Source organism: Equus quagga, unplaced genomic scaffold (assembly GCF_021613505.1).
Source record: "Equus quagga isolate Etosha38 unplaced genomic scaffold, UCLA_HA_Equagga_1.0 146_RagTag, whole genome shotgun sequence".
NCBI classification, from domain to species: Eukaryota; Metazoa; Chordata; class Mammalia; order Perissodactyla; family Equidae; genus Equus; species Equus quagga.
Genome location: NW_025796728.1, coordinates 3,991,868 through 4,017,358, shown reverse-complemented (window position 1 = coordinate 4,017,358; position 25,491 = coordinate 3,991,868). Strand labels below are relative to the sequence as shown.

General features: G+C 37.1%; 1 protein-coding gene across 1 annotated transcript in view; it reads left to right on the top strand.

Moving 5' to 3' along the window:
• The window catches only part of LOC124232992 (gamma-aminobutyric acid receptor subunit beta-1), a 349,209-nt gene that overhangs the window by 249,800 nt on the left and 73,918 nt on the right, over positions 1–25,491 (top strand). Inside the window, exon 5 of the mRNA XM_046649988.1 lies at positions 12,990–13,072. Coding sequence (XP_046505944.1) covers positions 12,990–13,072 — 83 coding nt within the window. The remainder of the gene's footprint in view (positions 1–12,989; positions 13,073–25,491) is intronic.

Here is a 25,491-nt window from a genome sequence, read left to right as displayed (position 1 = left end):
TAAATGGTCAGGGTACTAAAACAGTCTTTTGTTCAGAGTAATTAATTACCACAGTTAATTGGAGCATTCAGGTTTCCATAAACCTGAAAATGGTCAAAATGGATTTCCTTATTCTCAAGGGTACTGGTTAGAGAAATCACTTTATGTTTAATGTAACTTGGGTAAAGCTATATATATCATCTCCCTTGTTTTAAGAATTTACTTTAACTTCAGCAATCCATATATGAGCTCATGTATCGTCTCTGAATAAAGTATACTTAAGAGTTTTTTTGTTCGGTTATTTTTAGCTGGAGGGGTGATGATAAGAAATGCACATTTATTTATCCTGAATTTCTAGTGACTAAAACTTTCGTTAAAAAGAAAGAACTACTCTAAAAAAGCAGGTAATTCACAGAACTTCTGTGAATTATGTAATTTATTGATACTTGTCTTTTAAGAAACCAATCTCAGCCTTCTTCGGAGATAACCATAAGTTATGTATTTGCATACCAACAGATGTAAATATAGATAAATATTCATTATTAATATTCAGTGGAGAATAATGATGACATTTAAAATTACACTTTAAATGTTAAGGGTGTGTTATTTATATATATACATTTTTTTTGTTTTTTACATATTTAAGAAGAATGTCAGGTTACTCCTTGTTATAAGACATTTTTAGTTTTTTCGTTTAGTTCCATGTATGTTTCAGTTCTTAGTTTATCTAAACATTCCTTCATTTTTTGAATCAAAAAATCAGCCAGACAGCCCAAATTATTAATTATTAACTGCCTATGAAGTTAGCTTTCTAATAGTACTGATATAAACTTGATGTTTTAATGATTAAAAACAAAAATCTTCTCATGCCATGTAAATTCTTGCTTTTCACATAGAAAAGCCCAGCTACTGGCCCACTCACCTAAGAGGAGAGGGAAGTCTGATACGGATTAACCATTGAGGGCCCCTTCCATTTATCCTTTTGGCGAGGACAGTCCCTATTTCGCTACTGGAAAGGAAATCAACTTTTTGTACCTTGAGACCCTAGTCTATGGGTTCAATAGCAAGGGGAGAACAGGTGCTTGAGCCTATGTTTACCTTTGGATTATTTAATGCAAATACCATTGTTACAGCCACTTCTCTTAAGCCACAGAGCACCAAAAAAACACAGCAGATTAGAGGTCCTATGATAACTGGCTTAATTTAAGCATGTTTCAGGCAGCTTCATGACCCTAGAAATGATCCAGCTGATAATAGCCTGAGACTGTTGATTTAGCAAATGCACCCAAGATGGTTTTTAATAAGAAATTGAATTAGGGTGGGGGAAATGAATCTTAATCCTAAATCTGTATTCCAAACAACACTGGCATAGTTTTTTTTAATAAAGACAACACACTGGTCTTTTTCTGTCTTCTTTAGAGAAGTAATGATTTGAATATTTCCTTAAGTTACATATTAATTCCATTCATTTACACATCTGTGCTGGACGCTGGGCTGGACACTGGTAAATGAATCATTTCAAGGTCATTTCCCTAGTGGCACTTACCATCTATTCAAACAGCCACACAAGAAACAAGTAATCAAACAAATAAATGTATAATCACAAATTGCGATGAGAAATGTGAGGAAATATATACCAATTCCAAACACTAAGACATGTAAGTTGATAGATTTCTTGACTGAAGGGACTCATTTCAGATTATAATCATTGTTCACTATTAAATGCCAGTTAGATATAAAGTCGGCGTGTAAGTGGGTTATTTGAGGATTTATCTGTTCATCTGAGAACATCAAATTGAAGACTCATGGAGAGATTAAAAATATGTTAACACATTGCTCTGTTTGCTTCATCTTTCTTTAAAGAAAGAGTGACAGATATATGGACAAAGGAAGCGAAGACAGGGAATGTAGGGGAGGGAAGGGAGGGAAGGAGGAAGGGAGGAAGCAAGGAGGGAGGGAGGGAAGGAAAGAGGAAAGAAAAGAGAGAGGGAAAGAAAGATGAGGGAGAGGGTGGGAAGGAGGACTTTCAGAGATGGCTACAACTCCATCTCCATCCCATCCCTTCTCTCCTCCTCCCCTACCTCTCCCTCTCCAGACACAACTACTATGCAAAAATTGCTGTGTCTCATTTCAATGTATATTTTTGTATTTTACTGCACGTGTCATTTACTAAAGCATATAATTCAGTCTTGCAAAGTTTTAAATAAGTGTAGCTTTCTGTAGTCATCCCCCTGGGGTTTTTTTCTCACACAACAGTGTGTGAGGTACACCCATGTTGATAGACGTACATCTAGTTCATTCCTTTTATCTGCTCTTAAGTATCCCATTGTATATGCACCAGGGTTGTGTATATATTTTGCCTGCTGGACCATTGGGGCATTTACTCATTTTTGCTATTACAAGGAGTGCTTGATGAGCATCTCTGCTATGTCTCCTTGTATGCAACTGAGCAGGCATCTACAAGTAGAATGTCTGAGTCATACGGAACCCTCCAGATTTTGCCTATTTAACATTGCACTTATAAAAATGAATAGAAAAGAAATCTAATTATATTTTGTAGCTCCATATTGGGAATATAAGCTTTATAAAAGCACAGGGACAGAAATTGTATTTTATTATTATTGCAACATCTGGAACACTTCATCATTGACTTGAACACATACAAAATTCACTTCCCATTTTTGTCTTTTAGAATACATGATTACCTCTCAAATAGCTTGGTTATGATGGTGTTCATTGTGAACCCAAAGAGCAACATAGCTTCATTTTAGATTTTTATTTCCATAATTTATACCTCCCTCTCAAAGAATTTTAATAGTAAAACTATGAAACTACATGTCAACAAAGATATTAAATTCAATTTATATTTATTCATCTAATTAACTAAGCAAGACAGCAGCAAAGTTAATCCACAATGGGATTCTATTCACTCCTGCCTGATATTTGGTAAAATTCTATTATTGGTCTTCCTTTAATCATGAGTTTATACATCACTAAGAATTTTAGTTTCCAGGGAAAGAATGGTTCCAAATACAACTTGTAAACAAATATATTAAAAATATTTTATTGTGCTAGCAATCAAAAAGTTAAAATAACAAATTAAAAGCACCATTTTTTTAATTAACCAAAACAGTACAGTATCCATTTGACCAGTAGCATAGGGAAATTGATACTCTCTTGCGTTATAATTTAGGACATTCTTTAGGAAAGCATTTTGGTCATACATATTGTAAGAAGCCATAAAAATTTGGATATAGTAGTCCTACTTGTGTCTCTATCCTAAAGAAATAAGCCAAAATATGGAAAAAGCTGTATATTCACATAAACGTTTAGCCTAATTTTAAACTGATAAAATGGGAAACCACTAAATGTCCAACATGAAGTGCATTGTTTCATACTGAAAAAATTGCAATTCTGATGCCGAGGAAGAAAATGTTTATGATATTGAGATTCAAAGGGAAGAAAAGAGAATCTTAAACAAGGTTTGGTAATCGTGCCAGCTCTTTGTTCTGGGAGATATCATAATATGCCAAATAACAGAGCAGCTTTACAAATAAGCGCCCCCCCTCCCCAAAAATTAACAGTGAAAGAAGACCCGTACCTTAGCTTTACCTCCTAATTCTGTTTGAGTCCTTTTTTAACTATCCTATACTTATTGATTACCAAGTCATGGCATTCTATACAAGAAAACATTTTCTTTGACTTTGATTTTTATTTCAGTTTCTAAGTCCCTTCCCATGGTTTAAGAGCTTGTTATTATTTTAATTCCTGAGTCTGTCCACTACAGAAATTCCTCATGATCAAGATGATGAGAATAAACATGCTCTGATTTGAAGAAAGTAGCCTTATTTTTTCTGCCTCCTAACACATATCTCAGCTAACTACTACTAGGAAACCTTACACAGGGTAGAAATTTAATACACGTTTTTATACTCCACAGCTCTATGAATATAGTGATATAATTTGGGAAAAATAGTCTGTCTTGAATTCAGCCAGACATCTATGGCAAAACATGACTGAGATTGGCACTGGATCCTTGATAAGAATCTATTAATTACTATTTCCCTATTAGGACCTTTTCAGTTTTTTTTTTTTTTTTTTGGTCCCCTGCCCCAGGCTGCCCTGAATTATGAACAGCTTTTCATAGTCACAAAGTGGCTCATGAATCACCATGACCCAATAGAAATGAATAAAAATGAGCCCATTTAGGGGCCAGCCCACTGGCGCAGCAGTTAAGTTCACACATTCCACTTTGGCAACCCGGTTTCACCAGTTCGGATCCTGGGTGCAGACTTACGCGCCCTTGGCAAGCCATGCTGTGGCAGGCATCCCACATATAAAATAGAGGAAGATGGGCATGAACGTTAGCTCGGGGCCAATCTTCTTCAGCAAAAACAGGAGGACTGGAGGCAGATTTTAGCTCAGGGCTAAGCTTCCTCAAAAAACAAAAAAAAGAACCCATTTCCACAACATTTGGTATGTGGGTAATTACCTGCAAATGACTGCTTGGAACTGCACTGAGAAGAGAGAGTGTCATTAACATTCAGCACTAAAAGTACAAAAAAGAAGGAGAAAAAGAAAGCAGAAACCTGGAATCAAAAAATTTAAAAAATAAGAGTAGCAAAGAGAATGCTATTTATTCAGTGTGGATTTTTTAAAGTATCACCAAAAAGTACCTAATGATGTCATCCAACAGAGGAATGGTTAAGTAAATCATGGGGAATCTATATAACAGAATCCTGAAAATCTGTTAAAATTGTATTCGTGGAGAATACTGATTTAAGAAAATTCTTACCAAAAAGTAGCAAGTGAAATTGTTGAATACAGTGTAATTTCAACTTAATAAAGTTTAATAAACAATATACTTAGAAGAAAGAAAACTGATGATAAGATTGTGATAATGAGAGGCCAGCCCAGTGGCGTAGTGGTTAAGTTCACGCGCTCCACTTCGGCAGCCGAGGGTTCACCAGTTTGGATCCAGGGTGCAGACCTCTGCACCGCTCATCAAGCCATGCTGTGGCAGCATCACACATACAAAATAGAGGAAGATTGGCACAGATGTCAGCTCAGGGACAGTCTTCCTCAAGCAAAAAGAGGAAGATTGGCAACAGGTGTTAGCTCAAGGCCAATCTTCCTCACCTCCCCCCCAAAAAAAGATTGTGGTAATGAGATTATGGGTCATTTTTATTCTCTTATCCATAGTTTTCTGTATTTCACTATGATCACACATTAATCTTACTATGTATATGTATTGGTAATCTTACATGCATTCATTTATTTATTGAGAAGTACATAGTTTAAAAATAACAGCTACAGTTAATTGAGTGATTATTACGTACCAAGCATTGAACTTGTATGTGCATGTAATAATCCTCTTCCCTTTCCCTGTTCTACACTGCATCCACCTACATAATACCTCTGTTCATAGAACGTCACAAACCCAGGTTAAGACATCTTTTGTCCAAAATGCCACCGACACACTAAGTGTAGGATTGAACTCTCTGCCTCCTGAGAGATTTTCATGCTTTCTTGATAATGTAAATATTTCTCTGATGTGAGACATTTGGATTTCTAGAAAAATGGCAAAGATAACAAATAGTCCCAAATGACAGAGAAGCATATCCTACCTGGCTATTTTATGAAACCAATAGGCAGTGGCTCTATCTTCTATCATCTGAAACCTGACAGTATTAAAAACAAACAAACAAAAAAAAAATTACTACAGCCAGCATGGCCATGCAGTTGGATATTTTTAACTGCTGTAGCCTCAGTATTCACAGGATTGCTTGATTCCTGTTGTCTTCTATCATTTTTATACTCATTATTGATTGGGTAAAAGATGTCCTGAATTACTGATAGCTAAATGAACACTAAAAATATATGGTAAGGTTGATTCTTATGGGGTTTTTTTTACTTTGTTTTAATGCTTGTGGGAGAAAGCTTACCGAACCAAATGTTTTCTGCTTAGACTTATCTGGCCTGAAGACAATAACTGGAGAAACAATAAACCTTAGCTCTTGAGTCTAGCATATCTGAATTTGAATCCCAGTAATACCAACCACAGACTATGTAAACTTGGAAACATTTCTCAATCCCATCAGGTGTCAGTTTCTTTATCTTTGAAATCGGCATAAAACTGCATCAACAGGGACTGGCCCCGTGGCCAAGTGGTTAAGTTCACACACTCCACTGCAGGCGGCCCAGTGTTTCGTTGGTTCGAATCCTGGGCGCGGACATGGCACTGCTCATCAAACCATGCTGAGGCAGCGTCCCACATGCCACAACTAGAAGGACCCACAACAAAGAATATACAACTATGTACCGGGGGCTTTGGGGAGAAACAGGAAAAAATAAAATCTTTAAAAAAAAATGCATCAACATAATAAGGCAATTGTAAATAATAAATTAAATAATGCGTGGATAGTAGTCAGAATAATGGCCCTCCAAAGATGACCATGCCCTAATTCTCAAGACCTGTGAATATGTTACCTTACATTGTCAAAAAGGATTCTGCAGATGTGATTAATTTAAGAAATTTAAAATGAGATCATCCTGGATTATCTGAGCAGGCCCAATGTAATCACCAGTGTTCTTATATAAGGAAGGCAAGAGAGTCAGAGGGTGAGGTGGTGAGGACAGAAGCAGACATGAAATGATGCTCTTTGAAGATGGAGGAAGGGCCATGAGCCAAGGAATGCAAGCAGCCTCTAGAAGCTGGAAAAGGCAAGGAAACAGATTCTCCATAGAGCCTGCGGAAGAAACACAGCTCTGTTGAAACCTTGATTTCAGGAATTCTGGCCTCCAGAACTATAAGAGAATAAATTTGTGTTGTTTTAAGCCACTAAATTTGTGGCAACTTGTTACAACAGCAATAGGAAACTAATACAGTGTGTAAGGTGCTTAGCACAGCGCCCATTATATAGGATTCTAACGTGTTAGGTAAGGTCTCTCTGCCCCTTAAGATCTGGGTAAGAGGAGATTAAACCCACAATTTATTATTTGTGGGAATCCAAACTTTCTCCAGGACTGTGGAGGCTTCCTACAGGGCTTACGTGATTTGGCCATTGCTGACTTTGAAATTCTGAATTGGTTTCAGAATAAAGTTTTTGCTGAATTGGTTCAATTTATAGACTACCGCTCCATGAAGGTTGCCAAGATAGGGAATTCGGGCCCTTACAGGAATAAAAATAAAACATTTACACAAGTCTTTAGTGTGTGTGTGTGTATATGTCTGTGTGGCTTGGTTTAGGTAAATAGAAAAAAATTTACTATCATGGTAATGCAAGAATCTTAAAATTGAATATTAAACATGACTGTTCTTAAAAATTTTTTGCTACTCCATCATTGTGCTTCCCCACACCTAAATCCCTCTTAACTCTCACACAGTCCTTTATCTCCCTTTGTTTTCTTATCATTTATGTCTCATGCCCTCAGGATTTCAGCTTCAAATCCCGAGGTATTTTCCCAAATGTAGTAGCATACCTAAAATAAAATTTGGTGCCAACTATGAAGATAATACATATTCTTTTCACCACTCAATAAGTGTTAGCCAAGAGAAAAAAAAAGATCTGTGTGTTTATTGGTCATGACTTAGGCTAACCATCCACCTTCTCTCATCAGTTTCTGTGGGTGGCATACCCAACTTAGATTAAGGGTGCAGCATAGAGGCTCAAGAAGCCATGGGCCATTCTTCAAACAAACTTCACTAAGAGATACTGATACCCATCTTATAACTGCTACTCACTGTCAATCTCACCTATCTTATGAGTATGATTAGAATTCAGCATATTCAAGCTTTTTTTCTTATTTCCTTTCTCATAGTCTTTTCATACAGATTCTATTAAGTTGTACAGCTATGTTCTACGTTGTTCAGGTTTAAAACTTGGGATCTCTTCTCTATAAAACTGAAAATTATAGGGGCCGGCCCGGTGGCCGAGCGGTTAAGTTTGCACCTTCCACTTCTCAGTGGCCCGGGGTCTGCCGGTTCAGATCCCACGTGCCGACATGGCACCGTTTGGCAAAAGCCATGCTGTGGTAGGCATCCCACATATAAAGTAGAGGAAGATGGGCACGGATGTTAGCTCAGGGCCAGGCTTCCTCAGCAAAAAGAGGTGGATTGGCAGTAGTTAGCTCAGGGTTAATCTTCCTCAAAAAAAAAATTGAAAATTATAGGAAAATCTCAACCATATGCAGGTAATTTGTTTATTTATTTAAGTTCACATTATTATTTACAAAAGTGCCCTCTCCATATGTATATGTGTGTACGTGTATATGTGTGTGTGTGTGTGTAGCTACATTCTAAGCTACTGTGGGCCAAGACTTCCTGGATTGTGTTTTGTCAGCAATGAGAGAGTTGTGCTGCCCTTAGACATCAAAAATACATGATTTTTAATTACAGTGACTCTTAAGGTCAATGGCCATACAGCATCCACCTTAATAAATGAATACTACAGGAACATGATTTCCGTTCATTCCAAAGCATCATGGGGCCATAGTTTCTAACTAACAACCTATTATAGTGTTCTGACCTAACCTTCAAAATGTCAATAAATTGGATTATAATGTAAGCCATTCTAAATGTCTTTGGAAGAAGACAGATGAATGTTAGCTGTCATGAATCTGTACCTCTGGGAAGTCTGTGTTCAGAAAAAGTCAGTTAATGCTTTTGTCTTTAGCTGGTTCTATTCTACTGTATTTTAATTTGCTACCAGCCAATAATAATATTTTCACACACTCAGAAGGAATGACTTGAGTGTGAAAAGTTAAAAAGAAAATTCAAAAAACTCTTCAATCTTGAAGACCTCAACCCATTCAGTTTTGTGATCTTTGACACCTTTCATTCCATAGAAGACTGAGAATATGAGGCTGCTTCAGCCACGGTGTGAGTACATATCCATGTGGACGTGTTAATTAATTGTAGAGGTGCTGAACCACTGCTGAACAATTACGTTCAGCAAGGTGAACAAACGGAAAACACAGGGAGCAGTGCCTCTTAGAGATGATCATTGTTACTCCACACCCAGGAGACAGAAGGGCTAAACAGAGCTCTGCCCAGAGACGTTTCTCTTTCTGTTGATGATCCTGGGAATTCTTGCTAAGCTGTTTTTTCTCACAAAGAGCTCAGGATGCTCAGCTCCCTTAGACATAATTATTACAAAATCTAGAAATTTCAAACCCTTAAGTTAGCAGAGCCCGACACTCTGTTGCATATATTTCTACACACCACAAAATGAATTTATGAGTACCTGTTTGTAGAGAGGTCACTGTCTCAGTCTCAATGATCTCTTCCTTCTCAGATGAGAGACTATTGCGGATCCCTGGTGACCATATTTGATTGTGTAGGTTTCCTTCCCGTCCTTACTAAATAATTTTGGGAGAAGTGGCACCTAATCCAAGTTGAGCCAATAAAATCCTCTTGGGAATTTGAAACTTGGACCAGATAGATCCCAAGAAGGAAGTTATATCACTAATGTCAATGCTCTCCAAAGAAATCAGGCTCTTCTCAGAACTCATGTTCTTGGAGCTGCCTTGATTCCTTCCCTTTCTGAGTTGTAATTGCTCATCTCTTTTGATATCATAGCAGGATGTGGGGCAGGAGAAGGAAAATGGTCCAGGTGATCATAGTTGAAAACACATCAGGTCATACACAACCCTTTCGTGTGACATATAGTTTCACAAGGTGATACTAATTACATTTCTTACATCTATTGATTTCAGAATGGATTGATCATAATGGATAGCAATAGTAAATTTAGTCATACGTTCAAAAGTTGTTTGTTTTTTATCACTCACATCTGTAGGACCCATATGCATGAGATATTAGTTATTCACTTTACAGACAATGCTTTGTTAGCTTTCCAAATTGTGTTTTAAAACTCCAGAGCCTCACAATATGTGAATCATTTGTTCGGCATAAGATTTTGATGCTTGTCCTGATTTTGATATGATGTGGTTAACTAGCCAGATGACATGTGTCTGAAAATGAGGTCGTTAAGTCAGATACGCTGACCAATGGGGCTCAAATGATGTTCTCAAGTATCCTTAAAGCTCTTTAATAGTTCCAAAAATATTTGATTCTAATTGGACTTTGAAATATTATAATTATTTTGTACTATATTAAGAAACGTGTGCACTGTAATGTGTCCTGTGCCACATTTTAATGCATTCAAGACCACTATGATATTAACATGTTATGCCAGGTTAACTTATGCAGAGCATGGAGCACCAAGTAAAGCTTTCCTTTAACCCATCACTAAGCATCTACTAGAGACCAACCACCTGTGAAAGTATCTGAACCATTTGCAAAGATGTCGCTGATTATAGAGGTGGTTTCCTGGCACAAAGGACTTCCCCCCCTGCTTCAAGGTAGCCAGTGGCCAGTCATGTATGATTTTAGAAGCAAATGTTTCATTATTTATTAGGATTTTCTCAATCCTATACAAATAAAATACAACACAAAAATAATTCGTGCTGAGGGCGATTTAAGACAATTATCATCATAATCCCTGCTTTCAAATTCACGGGTTCATTAAAATAGATGTTAACATTTGAACTTATTAGGTAATTTTATATTATCAAAATATGGCTTTCACTTACTTCATTTGTATTTGATATGTTGAGATTCTGTGTAAGATTTCATTTTATTAAAGTTTTTCTCATAGGAAAAATATTTGAAAACCACCTTTGTAGCTGGGTTTTTCAACCTTGGTGTTATTGACATTTTGGAACAGAAAATTCTTTACTATTGCATGCTGTCCTGGTCATTGTAGGATGTTTAGCAGTATCCCTGAGCTCCACCCACTAGACACCAGTATCAAAGCTCCACCCCCAGCCTGATGATCAAAACTGTCTCCAGATATTGTCAAATGTCCCTTGTGGGGAAACATTGTCCTGACTGAGACTCATTGGCTAAGTCACAGGACCATAAGGCTGGCCACACTTCAGTAATTTCTAGAGAATGTTCATTTATTCGTGATTTTTAATTCATAAGCAGCTGTTTAAACAAAGAATATAGTAAAGTAGATAAATGATTTTTTAAAGCATTTTTTAATATTTATAGTATTGTCTTATTAAGGGTGTTTGAAACACTACACAGGCCATAAAAATAATGTTGTGGAATTGTATTTTCAGGCAACAAAAGATATTCATGATATATTGTTAAGTGGAAAAATTAATCAATTCATGTGATCATGGGAGCAGGAAGCAAGAAGGAATCTAGTAAAATCCTTTTATGTGCTAAATTCTGGAATACAACTAGTCTTCAACTAGTCTTCAAATTCTTTGTAAAACACTTTGAGAAACATTTTTTTTAAATTGAACTTTAAAATTCCTTTTGGTCTTGCCTGATGCTCCAATAAATCTGATTAAACTGACCAAGATCTTGTCCAAGAAAGACTTCAAAGGGAATATCCAAATGTTCACCTCTGTGAACTTCCATCTTTCATGAGGAAAGCCAGAGAAATTGGGAAGGGCTAGAGCTTTTCCTGATAATATTTTTAAGAAGAAGTGCCTGTTAAGTTAACACAAATGACCAAAACAATAACTCACTTTGACAGCCTCAAAAAACATGGGTATGAAAAGTCCTTTGTCAAATTTGTATACATTGTTGATGGGAGTGCAAATTGGCACAACCCCTGTGAAGGGCAAAATTTAAAATGCAAATACTTTTTTCTAACAATTCTGTGACAAATAGCCAACAGATGTAGTCAGACATAGTAGAGTGTACCAGTATATTAGAAGTATCTTCATTTGTAAAAATAAAAGAGAGAAGACAATGTATATGTCCACCAAAGGATGATTGGGAAAATAAATGATGGTATTTCCATACAACTAAACACATTGTAGTAAATCTTTCTAAAGACAGCTTATTATTTACTGATTTGGAACCAAATCCAAGATGTATTATTAACAAAAACAAGTAAGGTTCAGAACAGGGGGAGTGGTAGGCTGCTATCCAAGAAGTTTGCTCCTAAGAAGGCAAAACTGTATGGCACAGAGCATCTGTGGCAATTTTCCAAAGTTGTAACTCCTGGGGATTAAGGTAGAAAGGAAATTTATTATTAAGCTTGAATCTTTTGAATTCTTTGAATTATGATTACACATTACTTCGTGGATGAGGAACGCGTAATTTTTTTTTTTAAGAAAAGTACTTTGTCAATTTCAAAGTAATATAAAATGTTTCTAAGAGTAGATTAGCCATATGAATTTAAGTCACTCTCAAACTCCACAGTCCAGGAAACCAACCCAGGCAAGAGAAAATGGAAGGATAGTGGTGAAACCCAGGTAGGATATCCAGAGTCAGAGTCCTGGGGTTTGCATAAACACGTAAGCCCAACTGGAGCTGGTAAATATGGTGCAAACACCCATCCTACCACAGTGTTTCTTTACTGGTTATACACTACCTGCTAAGTATAGGTGGACCAGGGTCTCAAAATGTATTTGACAAATCTCTTTAATAGTGGGTAATGTGAGGCACCAAAAGTCATGGGGGCAGGGTTGGGGGGAGGGGGAGAGGGTTGTTGTTGTTCTGTTATTAGGTTGTAGCAGGAGAGGAAAGTAGGCTTTGATGCATAGGATAGATATCCTCCCACTCATAAGGCCAGACTTGCTGCAGATATTGGCAGAGACATTCCTAGGATGCTAGTAAATATAGGAAGAGCTGTGGGATAATAGCAGCTACAATAATGACCATCATTTGTAGAGTACTTACTAAGTACAGGGCACTGGGCTAAGAGTTTTGCACATATTGTTTCTTTTAATCCTCATGGCCATCTTATGCAGTAGGCGTTTTGATTGATAAGGGGCCTGAGGCTCATGGAGACAAATTAACCATCTTGAGTTCACACCGCTAGTGAGCAACAAAGAAAGACTCAAACTCAATCTGCCCACCTTCAAAATTTTTAATCACAAAATCTTGAAGGCAACTGGTAAAGGTGATTCAGGGCTGGGAAGCCTGGAAATGAAAGTCATCATCCTTACAGTGCTGTCTTTTCTCTCTCTCATCCTGACAGGATAACAACCACAGCTGCATGTATGATGGATCTACGAAGATATCCTCTGGATGAACAAAACTGCACCCTGGAGATTGAAAGTTGTGAGTTACTTGGACAGGGAAATGAGAAAGAGGGATGTTTGCTTGACCCAATTAAATTCAATCTTGTGCCGAGTAATTGGCACTAGGATATTTTTAGCTATACTACTCTGCCAACTTTTCAAGGGGTTCACAGTCTAGTGACATTTTCCTTCACATTGGTGGCTCAATGCAGTTATTTTTTTGAACCATTAAGTTCACTTACTTTAGCTAAAAATTTATAAACATGCTTTCTCCTTCTCAGAATAGAGTTTCTCCCAAGGCCTTCCAATACTCAAGCTGCAATAATAAGAGAGAAAAAACATTTTAATATAAAAAGATTTCATGAGATTGTTTTGGGTTCTATAGTCTGTCCACCTGAAGGGTTCTAAATTGTTATCTTTTAAAAAACATTATGGTAGAGTCTTATGTGCATTTGTCTTTCTTCATGGGAAGAACAAGATGATAAAAGGTATTCATGAGGCTTATGCTTTGGACCCAAGACTTGATGTTTTTTAGATCTAGTGACTGATTTTGGTTTGCCTTCTTGGGCTGTTTTTCACTGATTGCTTTCTTAACAATTAGAATACTTTAGTCACTTAGATTTAATCTAACTATCTTTGTTTCATTGTTTCTCAGTCATCCACGTGTAGGTATTTGAGGCCATTTATTGTGAATAACAGGCATAGACCATTTCCTGGTTTTCAGGGGCACAAAAAGGAGCAATATCTAATTCAATGTATTATAATACCACTTAATGTAATGTGAAAATAGGCAAATATTTATTTAGTTCATTTAAAATGCTTTCCAGATCTAAACATCAGAATGGTAAAGGAAAATGGGGGAAGTCCAAGTGACCCTATAGCATTAGTGAAGAATAAAAGTATTCCCCAGTGTCTAATTATTAAGTAATTACATCAGTTTTCTAGTTTTACTGAATACAGTCATAGAAATACATAAAGATGCTTATGTAGATATAGATTCAGACATAGACACTGATCTACTACTGCTTGAACCTGGAATGGACAAAAAAATTCAGAAACTATTCTTTAAATAATATTCTAATTTCAAAATGCATTATATAAACAAGTTGGTTGAAAGGTGTTAATATATGAAAGTAGAGATGATGACTTTTGGTTTGGATGCCAATGACGAATTCAAACCATAGGAATAAAATATGAACCCAGTTATTTATCAATGGCTAATAATGTTTTATAAATAAGGCAGAACTTTAGCTAAGCAAGTAAACTGTCAGCTTTTGGAACTGACATGGAAAGAGAAGGATAACTCATGGATTGTTGATTTATATGGGTTGCCTTTTACCCTTCACCTCTCTTCCATTGATTTGACTTTTTACCTTTGCTTCTGTTGGACAGCCTTAGGATATGACAGCCTGTCGAAATTCTAAGATCTTACGGATTACATCATTCACTTAAAGAAGCAATGAATTTTGACAAGTATTTAAATTGATTCTGTGTTGTAAATTGCAAGTGCTAAAATTATCAGCATTTTCTCCCCAGATGCAGGTTTTATTTTATAATGCATATCAAGTTTTTCTGTTATTATAGGTTTATATTTTTCTTTAAGCAAGCAATTTTTTAATTCATATTTAGAAAATAGATGATTTTAGTTCCATTTATCATATCATATAATGACCAAACTAAAATGATAAATGAGGCATAAATTAAACATAACCTTTTTAGGGCAGCGATGGGGGAAGCTCAAACAGCCAGATAGACCAAAGTAATCATAAAATATGGCGTCAGGCAATAAGAAGTGGCCCAAGCATATGATAGTCATTGAGGCAATTCAGTAGTTTGTCCAGTTGTCTGGACAAACGGATGAAGCATAGTAACTGGGACCCTAAAACCAGTGAATAGATAGGAATGCAGGCAGACAGTGACCATCATCAAAGTGATCCAACAAGAGATAACAGAACTCTAGTCTCTAAAGACATTTACCTAAATCAAAGTAGAAACTGAGGCCCATAAGAATCTGTGTAGAGGGGTTTATGAAGGCAGGAACTTGGGAGAAAGGGAAAAAACATGAAACTGCCTTCTACTTGCCAGATCAAAGCTAGGCTTTAAGAAAATACCTCTGTAACATAAGTACTCGTAACAACACTTGAGAGATGATGTACTTCAGGCTCAGAAACGTAAAACAACTTCCCAAAGGCCACAGGGCAAGGATAGGCATGATGTGGTGATTCAAACCCAGGTAATCTACTCACCATCATAAAATTGTACAGTCAGCAGACGAGCAAGGGAGCAGAACATCGATGATTAGAAGTATAGCACCAACTGGAACAACTCTCGGCCAAGCTGAGGATGCTGAATCAATCAAAGACTGATCTGTATTTCCCAAAATTATCCCTGATAAAGGTTAGAACAGATCCCAGAGGCTGAAGCAGAACTTAGCTTTTAGGTCAAGGGTCAGATTACAACCATGGAGCGAGGGTGATCTGTGGGTGCAGAAACAAGTAGCCCTTGGTTCCATTGATGTTACCCTAAAAATTTTTAAAGCTTCAAAGGACCACGTTGTTAGTTTTAATATTTTACTTAAAATATACCCCTTCTTAACAATAGATAAACCAATGTAAAGAGGACTCAAGAAGGGGCCGGCCTGGTGGCCCAGCGATTAAGTTCACACGCTCCACTTCAGCGGCCGGGGGTTCACCGGTTGGATCCCGGGTGCAGACATGGCACTGCTTGGCAAGCCATGCTGTGGCAGGCGTCCCACATATAAAGTAGAGGAAGATGGGCACAGATGTTAGCTCAGGGCTGATCTTCCTCAAAAAAAAAACAAAAAGAGATCTTAAGAGCAATAACTTCAAGCAATGAAGTAACATATGGCAATAATGTGGAGTTCGAATGAGCTTTCTTGGTTCCTGCCTAAGTACGGAATCAATATGTGCTAAGTATTAATAAATACTGAATCTGTTATTCATCTATTTTTAACCCTTCACGAAGAAACACGTTGCATTATTTGCTGAAACAGCTCTCCCTGAGCTGACAGTTTATGAAGACTGTAACTGAGCTTTAAAGTGATTACAAATGAGAGGCTCCAGTGTCAGTGGGGAAATAGGAATGATAAAGTAGACTTTCCACTGATGTAAGATTGAACCAATTACACTTTTGTGATCAACAGAGTAGAAACTTTACCTACCTTACTAAATTTACTAGTTTGTATTCTCTTCCATCACAATCCCAAGGATGGGGAAAGGTTTAACTCGGTTAGGTCCTTTGAGACAAATTAAAGATGTTTTGCTTTTCTTTAATGTCATCTAATTAACTAAAATTGGGAAGACCATAAAGCCTTGTTAAATTGAAAATTTACTTGAACTTGGAGCAGATTAATAGCTTCGTAGCCCTGGGGTGCTATAAAATGAGTTAATGGCACGGAGAAAAATCAATCAAGGAATTTAGTATTAAGAGGATTTGGAATTTGAAATCAATAAAGCTATCATGTGAAGGTTTGATAGCCACAAGGTTCATGGAGATATAGAAAGGCCTTGAGATAACAATCATGGAGGAGTCAGGTGCCTTTCCCCATTCTATGCAGCAACAGTTGGGGAAAATCTCGATCCCAATCTTGCCCACTCACTATCAGCAGATTGTATCAGCTCTCACTACACCCAAATAGTAGAAGCCATTTCAAGCCTGAAATCTCTCAATGGTCTCACCCATCTTCTTCTGAACTTCCCTATGTTTTCATCATTCTGAATCAACCCCGTGAATTTTGGAGGAAGATGTGCTCCTACACCTTTTATAGGCTGACTCTGGTCCCTGTGTTCAGGATTCCATCTCTTTCTTCCTCCTCTGGGAATTGATTTTCAAGAGTTCACACACACTTCTACCCCGATCTCTTAGCTCCTCAAGCTCATCCTCTCTGCTACCTCTTTTTTCACAGTCCAAAAGCAAGCTGAAAACTATTCTCATCAGAAAACACCTCTACTCTACCTCTATGTCTCCCCTTAAGCTTTTCCTAATCTCTACTTTCCTTTTCCCCGAATTACTTGAAAGAATGGTCTATGTCTGTTGTCTATTGCCTCAACTTCCTCTCAACCCACTGTAATCTGGAACCTGCCTACCCATCTCCTACCTCCACTGACACTGTTCTCAGAAAGGTCACAAAGGACCTCTCTTTACATACCATCTTTATTCCAATGACACCCACATCTATATCCAACTCAGATCTCTTCTAAGTCTTTGATTAATGTACACAGCACTCTTCTTAGCATATCTATTTTGATGTTTCAAAGGCATCTTAAACTTAATTTACTCAAAACTTAACTATTAGTTTTTCCCTCCCAAATGAGTTTTCTTTCCAGTCTCCTTAATCTCACTATCCAACCAGAATCCTAGGATTAATTGTTGATATCTCCCTCTCCCTCACACTCCTCCCATCCTTTTGTCAGGTATGGTCCATTCTACCTGCAAGATATTTATCAAACCCTTCTGCTTCTGTTCCACCCTGCTGCCAGCAGTCTTGTCCAAACCACCATTCCTTCTTACCTGAATCTTTGTAGCAGTCTTTTCATTGGTCTTTGTGCTTTCACTCTTGACTCCCTCCAACCCAGTCTCTGCCCAGCAGCCAGAGTGATCTTTGCATGATGTAAATTGTATCATATTACTTCTACATTTAGAAATATTCAAAGACTTCCCATTGCACCAAGAAAACTCTCCACACTTCTTAATTTGACCTTCAAGCTCCTGTGTGACCTACCCTTCCTTTCTGTCTCTATTCTTATCTGTAGCCATCTTTCCTTTGTTTATTACACTGAACTCCAACACCAAGAATCTTTGTTTTCTGCAGATCAATCTTTCTTCTATGTCATTGTCTTCACCATCTTGTTCATTCTGGCTGTTCCATTTCCCCATCTTGATTCTTTTGGCTTTTCTCTTCTTTTCTTGGCTATCCTTCAGTTCTCATTGAAGATGCCACTTCCAATAAGAGGTTTTCCAGAGAATCCAATCTAAATTAAGAATCCCTAGTTATTCTTTTTCAAAATTTTGTTAGTTTCCCATATAGCACTTATAGTAGTTGTTTGCTTCTGTGTTTATTATTTCTTCCCTCTGTGGATTATAAACTCCATGAAGGAAAGGATCATTGTTTTATTCACAACCCAATAACTAAAATCTAGCCTAGTACCTAACAATAAATATTTATGGAGTGAATGTATGCTCAATTTCTTAGCTCTAAACTTTTCAAGTCTTCTGAATTTTGAAAGATAAATCTAGTGTTAATTTTTTCAGATAAGATTTAAGGCAGGGATTTTTTTACTTGCAATAAAATATTCTTTTGTTTGTATAATTTTATATTCATGCTTTAAGACTATTGCAGACATTTAAGATTGTAAAAATGTCAACCAAGAGGCAGATTGGAGAAAATCTAACATTTTAATTACTTTAGCAATTTCAATAGGCTGGTAAACATGATGAATCACTATGAATGATTTTTGTTTCACTTGAGTCTTTAACTGTCTACGTCCCTCCTATCTGAACCACAAACAATTTATCAAACAAAAGTAACATTTAGTGATACATGATTATTTTTATGTTTGTTTCTTGTTTTAAAAAATGGTTTGGAGGGGCCAGCTTGGTGGTGCAGCAATTAAGTTCACACATTCCACTTCAGATCCCCAGGGTTCTCTGGTTCAGATCCCGGGTGCAGACCTACATACCGCTTGTCAAGTCATACTGTGGCAGGCATCCCACATATAAAGTAGAGGAAGATGGGCGCAGAAGTTAGCTCAGGGCCAGTCTTCCTTGGCAAAAAGAGGAGGATTGGCAGTGGATGTTAGCTCAGGGCTAATCTTCCTCAAAAAGAAAATGATTTGGAAACTTTTAGGCATTGTCTTAATGTATTCAATTTAATGAGCCATCCACTCTATCTATCTCTTAGTCTCACAACACTGTGTTAATGTAAATGTCTTGATAGTAACAACATGTACACAGAATGTCAAACCATAATCATGTTTGATTATTTACAACATAAAATTGTTTCCTTGTCCACAAAAATAGCAAGTGATGAGAAAAATGCGATTACCTACATAAAATGGCCTAATTAATTATGGGAACTTCTCTGAGAAAGTGTGAGGTTTGCAGATTTGAAATGCTAAGTTTTATTTATATAATGTATTACAGTAACACTTGGAAATAAAAATCAAAATAAGTGTAGTGTCCAGACATGAGACAGAAGCAGTTCTATAAAAGTCTGCCCTTGTAAAGGCACATGTGGAGAGCCGCATCTAGTTCTTAGTGCCATATTAAGATAACTTCCTTCAGAGGATCCCAAGATGTCTGGGAAGAAAATGTTAGGGAGGCATAACAGCCATTGCTGAATGTTTTAAATGCTATCATAGAAGAGAAATCTTATGTTTGGTGTTGCACAATGTATTAGTCAGAATTTACAGAGAAACATAACGAGTAGGACATGTAGAGAGAGAAAGAGATTTATTATAAGGAACTGGCTCACACAATTATGGAGGCTCATAAGTCCTAAGATCTGCAGACTGAGTTGGCAAACTGGAGAGCTGATGGTGTAGTTCCAAATTGAAGGCCAGCAGGCTTGAGACCCAGGAAGAGTCAATGTTTCAATTTAAGTCTGAAAACAGGGAAAAGCTGATTGTGCCAGTTCAAAGATAGTCAGGCAGGAGAAATTCTCTGCTACTCTGGATAGGTTCAGTCTTTTTGTTTTATTCAGACCTTCAACTGATTGAATGAGGCTCCCCTACATCAGGGAGAGCAATCTACTTTACTCAGTCTACCAATTTAAATGCTAATTTCATCCAAAAACACCTCACAGGAGCACAGAAGAAGAATGTTTGACCAAATGTCTGGGCACCCTGTGGCCCAGTCAAGATGACACAAGAAATTAACTATCACACCCAGAGTGCTAGATTTGAACCCATTCAACTCAATTCAATTCAACTAGCATTTCTTAAGTGGTGACCACATGTGGCTCTGTATGCTAAGTAAGTGTTGGAGATACAACAGCAACTGAGCAGACAGGTGGGCAGAAGTTGCAGGAAGCTGTATGTAAAATTTAAGAAAAATATTTTGCAATGAGCCAAGTCCCATTCATGAAATAAGTCCCTGCTTGAGAAAGACTTTCCCTCCCAGGGAGATACTTCAGTTAATTGGGAATGGCCACCCACCAGTACTAACGTAGAAGACATTTCTCATTGAGAGGCCAGTTAGTTATATAACCTTAAAGGTCTCTTTCAGTCCTAAAATTTAGAACTCTGGGTGCTTATTCAATGTAGTTACATCGCCAGTAAATTATTTTATGGACTTTCCTAAAATATTGGTTCTAAAGTGATTTTCATTTATAAAGGATATTAGAATATAAAAAAAACTTTGAATACTTGAACATATAAATACTCACAAGAAAAATATGAAATATAGGACAATTACAAGCAAAGCCTTTGAACAAGTCTTACTTTATTGCTGCCTGCCAAGTCATTAATTCTGATGTGAAGTAATTTAAAAATAGCATCTACAACATGCTGCACACTTTCTATTCACGGCTGCTAAACACCAAAAATAACAGAAGTAAATTGAACTTCATGAATGATTCATGGCTTCCCTTGCTTTATGTCCCCATTGTCAAGGAAATTAGCAGCATTGGATATCTCCTTAGATAAATTTGATTTTGCCTTATTCAGTAGACTACTTAATGAAAATGAATATTTCACATTTATGTTCACAGAAATGTTAATGAATTTTAGTGCCTGTAGCTTTTTTGATGAGCAGAGGGGTGGGTGTAGGGAAGAAGGGAATATTTTCTGAATTAATTTATTCCTTTTTCCAGCCTGCTTCTTTGAAACTGTGAAAAAGCACTCTCTCTGAAAATTCTCTGATCCTTTAAAGTTATAAAATAGAAGCCAATAGGGGAATGGAGTTCCTTTTATGAAAATTAGTTTTGCAATCAGCTTGACTATAAAGTTAGCCTCATAGCTGTTCATTTCAACTCTACAGACAGTTTATTTTCCATGCATGGATAAGTGGCTGTGTAGATTGATGAGAATCTCTGATTTACAGATTTAGATTCCTGGAAGTTTCTTTTCTCCTTGCTGCTCTGATGGATGACCATTTTGCTGCTAGCTTCCTAAAAGAAAGTTGAAGTAAAGCTTATTGTTTTTTCTAAAGACTTTATGTGTTAACCAAAAGTTTAAAGATATATTTTGTGTGTGTGGGAGGAAGATCCACCCTGAGCTAACATCCATTGCCAATCCTCCTCTTTTTTTGCTTGAGGAAGATTAGCCCTGAGCTAACATCTGTGCCAATCTTCCTCTACTTTGTATGTGGGATGCCTCCACAGCATGGCTGATGAGTGGAATAGGTCCACACCCAGGATTTGAACTCATGAACCCCCGGCCACAGAAGCCAAGCAAGGAACTTTAACTACTTGGCCGTGGGGCCATCCCCCTAAAGAAATATTTACAATGGAATTTTGATCTTCTAGAACTGGACATCCTGGCTAAACTGAGGGCTTTGGTTCACTTGGGATCCAAATGATAATAATGATAGCTAATATTTATTGATTACACATTATGGACCAGGCACTTATCAAAGATATTCCATTGAATCTTTAGCAAAACCCTATTCTTCTACTCCATTTTACAGAGTAGGAAATCAAAGCACCGAGGTAGTAACTTGCCTCAAGTCACAAAACCATAGTGGTGTGAATGGGATTTGAACTCATGTAATCTGACTCAAAAGTCTAAGATTTACTCCTTCTCCACACTGTCCCCATAAAACTCCTCTTTAACTTCTCCACTGTGTGTAAGTTGGGTGGTTTTTAGGTCTACTCTATCTGGACATGAAGGAGACACCTGAGAACAAAGCAGGTTTTAATTTGTCCTTCTCTTCTCCTGAATCTATCTCAATCCAATTCCTAAGTAGGCATTTATTTTCTGACATTCTTGATATAATTTAAGAAGAATCATTATTTTACCACATCACTTCTATAGTTGCAACGGATCACACATTGGTCAGAAATCCTTTCTCTTCTAAATAGCTGTGGATATGGCTATGGATACTATGCCCAAATTGTTTTAGGACAGTGTTAGGCCAGACTAACTGCGATGGTGCTATAGCTTGACAGTTCATTCATTACTCATAATTGTTATGCTCAAACATCTATAACCTTGGAAATGGACATATTCTCTGAGAGGTCTTGACTTGGATCATTTCTGTGAACCACATCCGTACAGGAACCATGTGACAATGTACGTATAATACAGTTTTCATTTAGGTGTAAATTTCCGTATTTAATTTGTTTTATTCTTATCTTTAAGTTCAAAAATTTTAAAAGGGCGTTTTTAAGAAATATTGACAGAAGGACCCCACCCAGACCAATAACATCAGAATTCGTGGAAGGTGGGTCCTTGCACAAGCATTTTTTAAGTTCCCCAGGTGATTTCAATATGCAACTAAGTTTGACAGCCACTGCTTTCAGCCTGTCATGCTTTGAATTTCTGCTCCTCTTTTTTTCTTTCTTTCACCGCCTCTTCTAATATACCCAGCTTTCTAAACGTGAAGCAGAACGGAAACATAGAAATGCGAGAAGAAAGTACAGCAAAGGATAGAAAATAGCATGATTTCTTTCTCTGAAATGATCAAAGGAAAATTTTTGAACTATTCTTTCCTTTATCCCCTCTGGCAGCAGTCTCCATTTTTTTGCTTTAAAAGTGCATGCATTGAAATAAATAGGTAGACCAATGGACCCAGCCTTTCATTGCAATTAAGTGTTTCAATCAGATATTTAAGTCCGTGTAATAATAAAGTCGAGTTGTTATAAGATGCTACTCTATTTTAAAAGCCCCAATATATATACCACATATTAATACAAATGCTACCAATGACACATTAATTCGTATGGTAACACCGTAGTAAATGGAATTATCTACATGGAAGAGAGAGGCATGGGCATTAGCTGCTTTAGTAACATTCTCTATCATGTTAAAGAAGAAAGCTAGTTAAAATTTACACTTGAACAAATGCAGTGCAACAGGCTTTAAGGAATGGTTTGCCAAACCAAATCAAGCACAGTCTATTTCAACCATAAAAAAATAATATAATAATAATTTCTATATTCGTCTTCATCTCCCCACACCCTGTCCCTTAGGCACTGACTGTACTCATTTCATTATGTAAAAGGGCCAATTTGTCACGGAGCTCCCAACACATGTCTGCATTGATTCCAAATAGATTATATTCTCAGTAGTTAGATTATGTAGATCTAAAATTCAAACAAAAAATTTCACTGACTAGAGCAGAAGGGTTGCCTGCTCTTACCTTAGAAACTCTTGGAGTGGAAACCCATCATTTGTCTGATGTGCTCCCTGTAGCATTTGTCAAATGTTCATGTGCTTATGGGGATCTTTTTAAAATGCATTCTGGTTTAATAAGCTTGGCCTGGGGCCAGAGAGTCTGCATTTCTAACATGTTACCAGGTGATGCCAATGCTATTGATCCATGGACCACACTTCGGGTAGTAAGAATCCAGAGTAAGTAAAAAAAAAAAAACCGAAACCCATCTCACCTTGTGCTCCTCAACCTACTTTCCCAGTCTTTGTGCTTCCTACCAAGATTTAAATAATTTGCTAAATGCCTTTGTCACCCTGGTTACTCAGCGCTAGATTCAAGAGAGTTTTGAGTTTTAAATTAACTGTGGCAGAAAATTCACATTCAGGTGACCTGAATAATTTCCAAATACTAAAATCTGAACAGCTCAGAGTTCGTTAAGTATCCCAGGTGTGTAACATTCGTAGCTAACTAATTTATATGGGGAAGATTCCCAGATGCAGTGTATCATTGGCACTCTTAAGCCTACGTTAAAAAGAACATTGGAGTGAATAGTTTATATTTAGAAAAGATTCAATTTTAATAAAGAAAACATAATGAAAAGTATTCGATTTGACGTTACTCGACTCTAGAGGTTTTTAGTGGCGGGAACACATAGTTACATCTCAGCTCTAGAGACCTGGGATTTAATGAGTCCTTCTGAAGAAAACAGGTTTGCCAGACTTTGGTTATTTTGATGTGAATCTGTCTCAATAGTAGAGTCTAAAAATAATTTATTCTTTTTTGATGATTCAGGGTCATAACTGTGAACATTTCTCATCATGTGCTGAAACTCTAGCTTCATCTGAAGCAAAGATAAATGTAAGGGATTTGCACTCTGATCCTTATGTGACCTTCAGACCCACTTTTTTGTGACCATCTTCCTTGGTTGAGTGATGAAGGCCTTTTTCTATATAATAAATGTGTCAGCAAAAGAAATGTCCATCTCTAGTCAATTAGGCATATTTTACAACTCAAGACAAAGGTGTTTTCCTGGCGTAGTTCTCATCTTAAATAACCTAGTCTCTTCACTGGGGACCAGTAATAGCTATGTCATGAATTGTTGGCTTCAAGGTCTCAGCCATTGTCCAGATGCTCAGTGTCCACCTCCTCATCACCTTGCTCCGTCCTGACTGCCGTGGTGATGGGTTCTCAAGTCACTTGCATTCACTCAGTATCCAGTTACTGAGTTATAAGGAGTTTCTACATTAATATTCTCACTGTTGCTGCCATTATTTTATCTCTTCCTCTTTGAATTTGCACATGCTATATATTCCAAAGCAGTACCTTATTCTTTTGGAGAGAAGATATTTTATGTAATTGTCGTATGATTTTAGATTGGAAGTATTAGAAAGTATCTCCCCCCAAAAATGCAAAATGATGCTCTCCCTATTGTCCTCCTGATTATTTACTTCAAACCTTTAATCTAGTAGCATAATCAAAGGGTCAAGCCTAACTTTGCTAAATTTTCAGTTTCCTGACCGGTATGTGCAGTTATAATAAAACTAGATTTTCTTCTTAGGTTGCATGAAGTTTAAGGAGAAATATCCTTCTGCTATTGTGATACCAGGGCATAGCTACTCTTCTTAAAGTTTTACTTTCAGGAGAATTTTCATGCATAAGCAATATTAAAAATTCTATCTTTTGTTCCATTTGGGGCTGAACAATAATAATAATAACAATAATTATATTATGACTAGAAGTTCTGGGATATAAGTAGCAGAGGATAAAGTCAAAGCATGCTGAGACAGGATGTCTCGGATACTATGTTCCTTTGCCAAAATTTAGACCATGAAAAGGCAACCCACATGGGTCAAGGCAAGCTCACCTAGGTCAAAGTGAGTTAGATGTTGAATATGTTTGGAGGCATGAATGCATACAGAAGGCTATACATGACAAAGATGATACAGGACATCAGCTTGGAGACTTATACATCAGTCCAACAGAACTCACATGAGGAGCATCTTTTTGTGGTAAGTTCTTGCCTAGACAGTCAAGATCTACCCTTGTAAGTAAACAGGTCTTCTCTGCATCAAATCTCTGAGAAAATGGGAGAATGGACTTGCCATCAACTGGGTTGAGGAAAGCTGC